Below are 12914 nucleotides of genomic sequence, written 5' to 3' on the forward strand. Positions count from 1 at the left end.
CACTCGCGTCACGCGTGTCCACGTTCCGCACCGTGCACACATGCGTAAGCCCCGCTGTTCCTTGTCCCTTTCCCCGCCACCTTCCTCTTCTCCGCCGCGACAGACGGGAGAAACGCTTCCCGTAAAAACACGTGTTTCTGTTTTTCACTTCGAGGCGACGAATTTCAGTATTACTTGGCCGCACATTGGAAGATAAATTTCCTGCACCTGGAAAGAAAAAGAACGTACCATTTTTATTCGCTCAGGGAAACTTGACAAGATATATGTTTTATATTTCTCGAAAGTAATTATCGAATCGTCGAATGCACGATACGTCGTCTAAAGATTTTAATTCATAGGATGAAAAATCATATTTATTTACTCTGACAATACTTTAACATCTTTTTTTTTTTTTTTCTTTTATCACAGAAATTGTGTTTGTTTGTTCGCTCATGGCGTACCAGAAAGAGCTCCGCTGATGGGAATTTCCTGTTCTTTTTCTTTTTCTTCTTAACCTACTTTTTAGTTTTCTTTTTCTGCCTTTCCTTGGTGGCCGAGAATTTGTGTGTTTACCGCGGTCGGTGGTAAGCCGGAAGACGTTTTACGGTCGCAATTTTTGGAGCAGGTGAAATGTTTGAGAAGAGTTCCAGTGGAACGTGAATTATCGCGTAGCGCAAAACACCTCAATTATTCACGTAGCGATATATCACGCGTAGCTACGAAACCTTAACGCAGCAACTTTTCATTTTAATTAATTCGACGTAACATTCATTTTTCTAAAACAAACTGTATAACTCTGAGATATTGTCAAGACGTGCTTGACATTAAATTTAAACTTATATAGAAGGCAAATACCACCTTTAATTTCTTTATAAGAATTGCAAATCTTGCAAAACATAATAATGACATATAATAATCGATAACTGTTTAATTAATTAATTCGAAGACAACTTTTATTTCTTCAATAAATCTTGTATTTTTTTTTTTTTTAAACCTTTTGGTAAAATAAAAAATGTCATTCGTCAAAAGCACCGATTTATTTTATTCATGCACCTCCCATGAAAATGAGGCATTTTTTTCCGTCCAAGGAACAACCCGAGGTGTAGAAGCGGAGTCGCCCGGACGGGAGCGCGTCGGTCGCGGCTTCGAGCCTCGAACGCGGCGATCATGTGGCGAAAACACTAAGTGACGTCACGCGCGCAGCGGCGGCTCGCCAGCTGCCAGTTCAACATGGCCGATCTGTAAGCGGCGGTGCTACAGACGGCCGTCCGCTTTTAGTCGCTCGTTTCTATCCGTTCGCGCGCGTCTCGCTCGTGCCACAGGCACCCACGCTAATATGATCTCGTCGATCGTCTCACGTCTGGTCATGTGAGTATCCGCGGCCGCTCGCGAGACGGCGAGTGCCGCAAGTGGTAGCGTCGACCGTGCGGGGTGTGCAACCCGGGCCATCGCCATCGTCCGTTTAGTCCGCGACACCCGCTTCGCGGGGTTCTTACTTTCGCCCGCGTAACTTCACACGTGTGCCCGGCCGATGTAACTTCACTCCGTATCCGCGACTCAGTGATCTTTGCTTCGGGTGCTCCGCTTCGGCCGCTCGCTCGATCGGCGGTCTGTCTCTATAGATACGGCGTACGCATATACATATAACGTGTGCGCTATGTGCGCCGTACCTCCGTCCGCGCGTCGCAAACAAAGGAAAGGAGGTTCGCCGTCGCGATAAGGGAAATGAAGTATCGAATGCGACCGTCAGCTGACGAGGCGAGCAGACGCATCGCTGAACGTCTCTCTCGGATGCCTCTCTTTCTCTCTCTTTCTCTCTCTGTCCAATGAAGATTGTGTCATCGCGTCCCTCTAAGTGTCGACGAAAGGTATTTCCATGTTTGGGTTGGACCACGGCGCAGTGGGAGTCGGAGCTTCACCGGAGAAATTGAAATTGCCTCGGGGGAGAGGATCCCGGCAGAGGAAACGAGAGGACGATCGCCTCGACAACATCCGGAGTCGACGAAGGTAAGAGATCAATGTCACGAACGCGGTTGAATCGATGCGCAGGGTCGGTTAGCGAGAAGGGTTCGAGGGCACGCGGGGTGGGAGGGAGGGAAAATGTGATAAGAATGAAGAAGGTTTCTAACTTCCCTAATTAAAATGACCCCACTCTTTGTTCTTAAACACCTCCCCCTTCCCCCGTTGAGCAAGCGCGAGGGTGAAAGCGGCGCCTTATAACACGAAATGCGCCGAGGACGCAACCTAACCCAACGTCGTTCCGCACAACGCAGATATTACGACATTTGCGGGCACGATTATCGGCGATCTTGCATTCGCTCGTGAAAACTGGAGCGCGGTGACGCGTTTTCGTTGTGCAAGACGCCTCTTGCGCGCGAAAAAAACGTTTAACTCTTTCGCAAACGTCGGCACCGAGCTTTGCAAAAGAAATTTTCTAAACCGTTCAACCTTTTTATTTAAACTCGGTAAAAATAAGTCGGAAAAATTATTCCCCGCGTCGCATATACGGTGTAAACTGTTATCAGCAGGATCTCTGGATTTTCGAGAGGCAGATGTAGTTATACGTTATGTTAATTAGACGTCGTCTCTTCCGTCTTCTTTTTAAAATGTTTTGACGCAAAGATAAAGAGTCTAAGCTTTAATATACCGGCGGTGACTAAAGTCCGTTGGTCTCTCACGCGTGCAACCTTATGTGGTAGTCCTCGACACACATTTCCCGGCAACCTAACCTCGACATTTAAAGAATTTTTACGACACGCAGCCGCGAGAGACGCAAGTGGTCTCGCCGAGGAAACAACGGGCGCCGCAGATATTCGTCTTCTTATTTATTTGCTCTCGCTACCCGTTTTGGGAGCGATACAGCTCTCCGATACAGCAATACATTATCGGGCGCGTGGTATAAGCAAAACAAAACCGATACTTGAAACAAACGAGATACAGATAATTCAACAGCTGGCGACATATTCCACTTCAATAAATTCAACAAAATTAATTAATTTCAATCGACAAGTAAAATGCAATAACATGAAGAGTGAGATGTAAACTGTAAATCATAAGAATTAAACGATCGTGTTCGATTATCCTTTTCGCGTTTATCTGCGAGTAATAAATTTTTTTCGGTGATTTTGCTCTTTGTGCCACTGCAAGACAGGCTTTAAGACCGCCAGACTTAAGCTTTAGAAGCGACAACTGGCGTCGCAGATCGGACAGACGCGCGGGCGATAAGCAAGCGGCGCGTCCTCGCGCCGTCAGCTGATCCGAAAGCTACGTCACAAAGGTGCAGGTCGTTGCACTCGTCGGGCTCTCTCGCTAAGAGGCACGTTTTGTTTACGGCGTTATCCAGCAGCGCTCACGCACGGACGCGCGTGTCCGTCGCCGACGATGTACGTAAACGGCCGTCCCGGATCTCTTTCTCTTTCCCGTCGTGACTCACGACCGTCGCCGTTGCACTTGAGAATAAATTGGAACGAAATGGAGAAACGTGTCAATTCCACAAGCGGTTCTGGCACAAGGTAAACGTCACGTCGGCAACGAGTAAATGAGGATTCGTTCGCGGTACTCGTTCCAGTCCTTTACGCGGTTAATCGAAGAAAACCCCGGTCTTTCTGTTTCTTGAAAATGCCGAGACGTACTCAAACGGGAACGAAGGATAAAAATTAATGAAAATAATACCGCCAATTTTGATTTTGTTAAATTCAAAGAAAAGTCAGATAATTGCGATTAAATATGAGTGATGTTATATTAAATAAATCTAATTGATTTGATATCAAACGTGCGTAGTATTGTGATATATTATTCTGTATACTTTTGCGCGTAAAACATTCTCATGGAGGACTCTCGAGCGAAATACGGGAAGTGCTTCGTAAAAAGTGCACTCGGTTTGCTAAATGTGTCTCCGCTATTTCGTGGCGCCATATAACCGCTATGTATACATTTCCTTTAGTGCATATTCCATTATGTATCAGTATATTTCTGTGCATTTTGTGGCGACTTTCTGGAAAATTTAAAAGCGCGTTTTCTTCGAGTACATCTAGGACGCCTCGAATACGTTTGAATAATAGTTTTATCGGGTCACCCAAAATCGATTTCAGTAATTAACTTTTAGCAAGCAAATTTCTTGGCAATGAAACTTCTCGGGGAGAAAATTATCTAAATGTACGCTAGCTACGTTAATAAATAACAAATTATAATTTTCTATTTCGATCAAACGATGAAATGTATAATTTATAGAAAGTTTTTATTGTTGTAATTAACGTCATTGTAAAATTTTCGTCGAAACAATATTTCTCTCTGTTAGAACTAAATTATTTTATTTTATTTTTTTTTCTTCAAATACGTCGCGAAGCAAACTAGATTTTTACGAGCATCTCTGATTAAGGATAACTTGCTCGAGGAATATCCTACAATCCCTGTAAATGGTTTCGCTCAAAATTGCTTTTTGAAGAGTTTAATGACACTGAAAGCTACGCTGAAACGAAGGCTTTGAAGGGATTTTGGACCTGAAACTGTCGCTCTTCAAAGAGTCTAAAACCTAGTTTTTTATCTTATTTTTCTGAACGATCGCGTCTCGATCGGCATAGAAATAGCATTCGATATCGAATGCGCTTATGCCTGGTAACAATAGCTGATCTCTTTGCGCGTTTGTTTTCATATTCCCGTGTTCTTTCCGTGCCGTGCATTTTCACGAATATTTTTGGAAAGGAAGCCACCGGCGAAAAGGAACGAGCACGCCGGGAGAGAAAGAGAAACGTGGTTCTTGGTATATTAAGAGGAAACTTGGTCGCTCGTTGGATCGATGCACGGTTGGCAACAGAAGGGTGGCACTCCGTCGTTGATGTATGTTACATATACTCGTGTAGAGCGTCTCGTCAGTTTTTGCATAAAAACATCTTCATTTTTATTAAAAGTTAGCGGTACCATAAATATCAATTTCCAACACGAACTTATTGCTCGTTTTACTGTCAATTTAATATTTTCCGTTTAAAAGTAGGCTTTATCCTCTCTGGCTTTTATTAAGCTTTCATTAATTTTTTTTAACTAGTAATTTTTAAATATATTTTAATATATTATTGTACAATGTCGCGCGTGTAATACACATGTGCATGCCTCTTTCTCGGACGTACACTTGGGGGACGGGGGGACTAAAAGACTTCTACCATCGGAGTTAATCAATAGTCTGTACACCCTCGCACAGGAGATCGCGTTAACCTTTCTCGCCCTCATACAACTCCGTCACGACACCCTCGACGTCTACTCGACCGTCGCGTGAAGGGTTGCGGGTGCTTGTTTAGCTCTCCCTTCGGTCGTGCACTTCTCGTCGAGTTCGAGAGAGCAACATAATGTGAGGGGAGACGTATATTTACGGTGGACTGCGTGAAATTCCTTAACATGGGACAAAGTTGCGCGAACGTGATCTTCGCTCATATAATCCGTGATTAAAGCCGAACTCTACGAACGCCTTAGTGTATCGTGATAGTTCTTTGCCGTAGTCTACTCCGTCCGTTTTTTTTTCTCTCAAGTGACTTTAGTTTTATTTAGTTATTAATTGGTATTTTAGGAGCATTAATTTATAAGCAATTAATATAATGATAATTATAAAAGTTTTATAAATGCACGAGGATAAACGTGCGACATGCGAGATAGCCGGGACTATTATGTCGTTAAACGAAACCGCGTTATCATGCATAATTTATAATTTTTGCGCGTAAACTCCGCTCACCGAACGTCGTTAATCTCATAACCCGCATTCAGCATTTATTTCTATTTTGCATATCAGGAATAACGACCGCATTATTATCGCGCGCGCTGCATCCGTGCGTTGACTTTTTGACGTCGAGCGGATACATAAAAAAAAATATCCAGTCACATTTACGTGCTCTAAAATTTTATGTACTGTAGAACAATTATTTTGTCATAGAATTACTCAGGTTTTAGGAAATTTTTTTTAAATCTTGTAAAAAAAAAAAATTTTAATTGCTACGACGGTTCCTTAATCGACCAAATTGAAGATATCTGCATGCGAATAATTAATTATTTGCATTGCGCTAGCTTTGATTTAAAAACTGCAAGTAAAGTGATTGAATATTTTTTTTTTCTTTTTTGGAAGCATTTTACAAAGCGGGCGGCGACACATCGCGTTTTCGCGGCAAAAGGAAATTGTCATGAAAGGGTTCCGGTGTTTCAAAAGATTTCACGACGGTGGTAAAGGAGAGAAGAAAAAAAGAGGAGACGAGAAGGCCGCGTCGACGCGACGCTGTAGTATTCGTGGTCGATTATATTCTGGAATTCTCAGCGCGGTCTCTTGATGTTATTACGCTCATTAGAATAATTGAGAATGCCGCTCGCTAATTACGAGATGTGGGAGTCCGCGGGTACTTGCGGCGCATAATTTTTTTTTTTTCTCTCCCTCTCTCTCTCCGCTGTCTCCAGCATCGAATCTGCAAACTCTGGGCTTCTGCTTTGAAAATATGAAGGAAATTTTGCCATCTCGTTAATTATAGCGATCTGTAGCCTCTCAGTCGCGTGGAAATGGAACAAGTTGGAACTTTCATTACGATCTGAGCAGCTCTTTTTCGCTTTCCCATAGAAGAAAGAAAAAAAATCTCCCCCTCTCCCGCGGAAGTCAAAGAAATGCACGTCTAATTAAGTTGTTGCGTGTTAATTATGAATATCGTTTGCGGAGAACTAAACGTGGAATACTTGAACAAATTAGAAAATCGAGAGAAAATTAACAAATATTTCCTTATAAGTTTCTTCGCAGTATTTTCGTAACAAACATAAATCGCGACGGTGAATTAAAAAAAATAAAATAAAAATAAAACAGTACGTATTTCAATTAAAATATCCAGCTTGCGTGAAATGTATTCACAATTTCTCGAAATAACTCAGTTTGTTAATGACGTATTCCAACGATATTTTACAATTATCAATTTCCGCAAATGACGACGTTTGGCGCCGTCCGAGGGCTGCGCATACTAATACTTCCGTTACGCAAATTCATAATTACACAGTTCGAGTAGCCAATTTGCAAGACGCGGATTTATAACAATAAATAAGGTCGCCCGCGATGCGATTTGCAATTTTGCGTTAACGCCTCGCGGCGCGCGGACCGTTATTAGCGATCATAGATTAATATTAAAAGCCATTTATCCCGCGGCAAATTTTATCGCTTGCGCCAACCGCAAAGAAGCAATTATTAGCGGGAGCTTCATCAACGCTAAAGATCCCCGTTCGACGCACCGAGATTGCATTGTAATTTGCATCCCTAGCCTCATTTCGATTCTGTAAAAAATATATCGCGTTTTGAAACGGACGATAGTTATAATAATCTCGCGTTCGGTCGCGTTTTCTCTCTAGTCGCTTTAGCAGCTTTCTTTCTGACCAAGGAACTCTTTCGCGTCGGTTAGCCTACCGTCTTCTTCTTTCAACTTTCAATATTCGAAACTAAATTAGATTCATACACTTTTATTTTTAATCGTCACATTTAAAACTGTTACGTTATATAAAATTTCTTTTTCTATTTTAATATCAAATACTGATTTTTACCCTTATTTTTTCGTTGCATAAGTATAGTAAATATTAAAATTTATGCGGCGCCGTGTCGCGAATCTTATGAAAGACGGCGACATCATGCCGAGCTCATTGCGCCTATATCATCACAGTATGATCCGCGGGTCTCGGATCTCCATCGGTTGTCAGTCACGTTATCAAGAAGCGAGTCACGCGAGCGGCTCCCTTCTGAAGTGACGCCGTCGTAACGAGGAGGATATTGAACCTCGGCGCACCGCAGATAGTCGCCCGTGACGCAGCAGCACTCTCCTACGATTACGAAAGCGGGATGACTGAAGGTTGGAAGTTCCCTCGGCGAGACTCGAGACCGATATACAACCCCAATAAATCAGAAATTCGTTCCTCGCTCCCTCGTTTCCTGTTTCTCCGTGGCGCGCGGGTGACAAAACGAAAAGGAGAGAAAAAAAATAATATCGTCGTCGCGAAAGGGGAAACGAACGGCCGTTGGTTAGCGTCCTCGAAGTTTTGCGCGGTCTCCCGGTGCCGCGGAGGGTATGCGAAGTTCTCGAGACCCCTTTCCGAATCGCGTTTTCGACGTACTCCTCATCCGAGCCTCGCACGCCCCGTTGCTCCCCCGTTGTGATTTACGTTCTCCTTCTACCCGCCCTCGTATATAATTACGCCATTTTCTCGCGGGGCGAATCGTATTTCTTTGTCTCTGGAAACGCGCCAGGGAGTAAAAGCGCGCGTCGCAGGGGTGCACCGTTAAAGGATGAGGAAGACGGGACGGGGATCGTCCAGCGAAACCAGAGATAGGAGCGCGGACGGGAGAGGGACGACGGTGGAAGCGCGGCATGTACATAAGCGAGGAAGAGGAGGAGGGTTCGCCAAGAAAGGGTGATGACCCTTTGGGCGTACCCCGAAACCCTACATCCCGATATCGGCTATACGTGGTCTCTCTCGCGCAGACACGAACGCGAACGCCCGCACTCTTCTCCATATATCACGCTTCCTCTCCTTGCTCGACCTCGCATTCGGTTACCTCCGCTTTTACTGCGTTCTTTCGCTCCGTTCAGCCTAGATCGCCGGCTGCACCTTCGTCTTCCCCGTCTTTTTATCTCTTTCGCGGGCGGTAGGTAGTTCGGGCGCGTGGGCAGACGTGGGTAGAGAAAAGGAAGAAAAAAGGAGAATACGGTTTCTCCCGCGGGGATCGCGAACGGCGTACCCTGGAAAGCCGAGCATTCCGAAATGCTTCGAAATGCGTCTTTCGGGATTTCCTTCCCTCGGCGAGAGAGCGCATCGCCAGCGCGACGAGATGAAAGCGCACCGAGCATAGGTGGATACGCCGGTCGCTCCTGTTATATTTATCGATCAAAGTCCAACGCGAACTGCCCGGCGTTAAGGGCTAATTCATATGCAAGCGTTGATTGAATTCGGTGTACGTAGCCTATATTTGCGAAACTGATTATTACACGCGAGTGTTCATATATGTCGCAGAACCGAGCATTCTGCAGGAAGTTTAATTGTCTACTGAAGTGTTCGAGGCACGGAGATTATCTCAGAATTGTAACATTTAACTTTGGCCACGAGTTCTTGATTGATTCCATTTTGCAATTTAATTATCTGACTAATTCTAAATTTTTTTTTTTTATTACAAATATGCATGAAAACTTTATTTAATTTAATATTTAAAATTAAAGAGAGTAATATCGTTAGCCGCCTTTAGTCGTGGATTTGTATTTTAATAATTTAACGATTAATTGCGATAATAATTAATGTTTATGCGCTTCGTCGATTGTAAAGACAGTTCTGTGCTATCTCGCTTTCTTTGAGCTGTAAACGTTTAACCGTTCGTTCACCATGTGCAAGCTCCTCTGGCTGCCGTTTAAAGTGCCTGGTAAATATGCTCCGACGTGGGAGGTCCGCGATTCCGTCGTATCGATATTTATACGTTCTTTTATTAGCACGAATTCTCCAACGACTTGCGTCGCATCGTTTGCATATTATACGTGTGAAACAGTATCTCGTGCTAAAACGCCACGAGTGTAATAGAACTACGAAAAAAATCACCTAAACGACAACGAGAAGAAATACAATTATTCAAGTCGGAGCTCCGAATTTTGGATTAAAAGAAAAGAAAGAAAAAAGAAATTATTTGCCCGTGGCGTAAATGCAAAATAAATTGTCCCAAAATAATAAGCGCGACATCTCATTCGAGAATTATTGCGCAAACTGTCTCGTCTTTCATCCACGCTCGTCTGTTCAACGTGGCTCACGTATACGAATTCTTGAAACTCACAGGCTCCTCCTTTCAGAATAATATTTCTCTTTTAAACGTCACTTCGATATTTCACGAGCGCCAATATATCACGCATTTCGGGGGAGTTCGCCGGTGATTTTTTTTTCTCCTTCAGCCTGGTATTTCGCGTTCCGTTCTCCAACGCGCGCTCCATTTCCTCCTCCGCTACTCTTTGTCTTTCTCTTCTCGACGTCTGGCCGACGCATTGGGAAAGACGATGCGTCGACGTCGACGTCGACGTCGACGTCGACGTGGCCGGCAGCGCTCTGCCGTTTAAATATAAACCGAAGCGCAGAAGTGGCCGGCTTCCAGTTGGGGCGTCGCGACGCTCGTGGGATAGACTCGAAAGACAAAAAGCCGTCGCCGGTCTAAGTGCGAGAAGTGCAGCTTGGTTCCATCAAAAGCGCGCGGCTTTCCCGAATCCCGGATCGTTTGGCAGCGCTAAGGCACCTCGCGACAAAATTGCCCCGGTGAACACGAATCACGAAGCTCGAGGGAGTGCAAGCTCAACGGCCCGCGGTGTATCAGTTTTATCTCAGAACGCGCGGACTGCGGAATTGAAAATAGAACAATGCTGCTGTAGATTATTTTAAGGGATCGCTAAATCAGGCTGCGCGAGAGCAAGAGCCCCGCAACGTCGACGATAACGCTGGGGTAAACCGATCTCCTAGGATATCGTGACAGTTTTATTCTGACGGTCTGATTTTAGAATTTAAAATAGAACAACGTTCCAGATTGTTCAACAAGACTGCTTTATTGAGTTTCGAGGCGTGATCAAGGATCTAATGATAAATGGCAACATCCCGAATCGATTGTGAATCGTTTTGTCTGCGATTTTAAAGTTTGAAAATTTGCCTCGTGGGATTTAATAAAACGCATTATCGTAACCAGGATGTGGCTGTGAACGCGAATAGATGAAGAAACTGATGATGTGCTCGTCGATGGAATAAAACGTGACGACTGTCTCCTACGGGTTCTAGCGAGCGCTCGATCGGCACGCCGAAGTGATTAATCATCGTCATTACCCGAGTACCGCGCATACGAGAGAAAGACGATGCCGCTGACGAGGGCATCGATGCTGCGGTAGACACCAGAGTGTCGTACCCTTGATCCCGGCGAGCGGTTTACTGCTCGCTCGAACGTGAATGGAAGATTTATTAACTCGCAACGCGAATAATCGAACGTGTAACTTACACGTCGAAGTGACGAGGTGTTACCGCCGCGGTAGGACGGATTAAAAGGCGCCGGGTCGATTCGCCACTCAAGCTCCATTCCTCACGTTTTTTATCTACGGTAATTTAGCGATCATCCCAGCCCCTTTCGACTGGCGACATGTCCTCCAGAGCCAAACAACAGATTCGCATAACAATCTTTTTTAACGACGGCACCGTAGTAATTTACATCTGAATCGGCGACGGCGCCTCGAATGAGATTGAAGAGGGGTCAACGGTAGCGATCGGTGTATCACGAGGAACCTGTGAAAATTCCGAGGAGCAAGGACGCCGAGAAAGAGAGAGAAGGAAGGAAAAAAAAAAAAAAAAAAAAAAAAAAGGAACACTTGATCGGCAGGACCAAAGAGGAAGAAAGGAGGAGGCAAGACGAGCGCTTCGCTTTGAACTGGCACTTAGAATACGTTAGTCGAATCACTTAACCGGTCATTGCACCACGGCTGGTGCCGGCTGCCTTCGGCGTGACGATAAAGGAGCCGATCGGGCGTGCACAGGATCGGCCAACCACGAAGCTACTGCCGCGAATAAAAAAAAACGCGGTAGCGAACTAGCGCGACAATCAGGTCGAGAGAAAGTGAGCAGTATCGCGCGCAAAGAGCATGCCTGTGGGATACACTTTCCGTGGATCCCCGGGCGAAGATCGAACTCGAGGAACTTTAATTTCTTGCGATCGTAGGTGCGCGAGATATTGCGTTTCGTTGCTGTAGGTTGCTATAGGTTAGATTATAGAAAGTCCAGGCTTGGTAAATAATTTATCACCCTCGCAATAATGTAATATTTTTTTTGCCGGTGGTATATACCGCTCCTAGGAACTACGTATTTAACCACGTTAAATCGTTAACGTTGCTACTGTCTTAGTATTTTCTCGGATGAAAGATCGACGGGCGGTTTTCAGATCGGCGGACTTCTGCGCGCGACAAATGAACGTACCTCGCAGCACCTGTAATTCCTTTGCAGATGCGGCCGCCTTTTAGCTACCATTGCGTTTTATTTTACCGTAGGAATGTCGTGTTGAGTATGAAAAAGAAGATATGCGCGAAACGGAATTGAATTAATGGGAATCGGTCGCAACGAAGCAACGGGGAATATCTCAAACGGCCGGGATTAATCACGATGTCTTTGGGATAAATCGCGGATTCAGGAGAACCGATGAGATAACGATACTGGTGATGAAGAGAGAGAGAGAAAGAGAGATTGGAGGCTATTAGATTTAGCGAGCCATTTCGTCGGATGAGATCCGTACTTTCTAATCCGGCGAGTACTCCACGTTTATTCGCACTGCCTTTGCTAACGGACGATCAGCTGGCGAACGGGCCAGACGGTCGCGATCGAGGCCATGCTCATCGTTCCTTTAACGATTCCAACGATTCCGAAATAGCATCTCTCGTACGCTCTTCCGTCTCGGTTTTTCGTACTATCTAGCGAGGTGCATCGCTGGTACACTCGGATCGTCGTTTCATTCTTTTTCCCTCGCGACACCGGATCGGAAAAGCAACTCACGCGTCGCCTCGATAATTCCCGCCGCTTTTTTATATATATATATTTTTTTTTTCGACGAGATTTTGCCGGACGAACCGACATGACGTGCTTTTTACCACCCGAGCGAGCCACACCTGTGCTCGTTCCGGCGACGGTGCATTATTCGCGCAATTTCCACGCGCCTATTTTCAAGCGAGTAACGGTCGTTAACACGGTATCCGTGGTTTTTCTACCCCCGCCTTTGAAAATTACATCCAAGCCGTGAGAGCGACGTTAAGGTACAGAGAAGTTCCTTGTTTCAAACGTACTTACATTGCCCGGATAATTATACTGTTAAAATTACCTAATGAAGAGTAATATCTGTGATCTTATTTTCATCTTCGAAAAATTACATAAAAGTCATAAAACTATCGCTCGAA

At 44.8% G+C, this 12914-nt stretch overlaps 1 protein-coding gene across 2 annotated transcripts in view; it reads left to right on the plus strand.

Annotated features, from left to right (window-relative positions):
- Positions 1 to 511: 511 nt before the first annotated feature.
- The window catches only part of LOC139103323 (uncharacterized), a 32967-nt gene continuing 20564 nt past the window's right edge, over positions 512 to 12914 (plus strand). Inside the window, exon 1 of one of the 2 annotated variants that reach the window (XM_070657872.1) lies at positions 512 to 1347. In XM_070657872.1, coding sequence (XP_070513973.1) covers positions 1316 to 1347 — 32 coding nt within the window. In that variant the 5' untranslated portion in view covers positions 512 to 1315. Of the gene's footprint in view, positions 1348 to 1404; positions 1987 to 12914 lie in introns of those variants that run through there. The other variant, XM_070657870.1, reaches the window with a different exon arrangement.

Source organism: Cardiocondyla obscurior, linkage group LG06 (genome assembly GCF_019399895.1).
Source record: "Cardiocondyla obscurior isolate alpha-2009 linkage group LG06, Cobs3.1, whole genome shotgun sequence".
Taxonomy (NCBI): Eukaryota; Metazoa; Arthropoda; class Insecta; order Hymenoptera; family Formicidae; genus Cardiocondyla; species Cardiocondyla obscurior.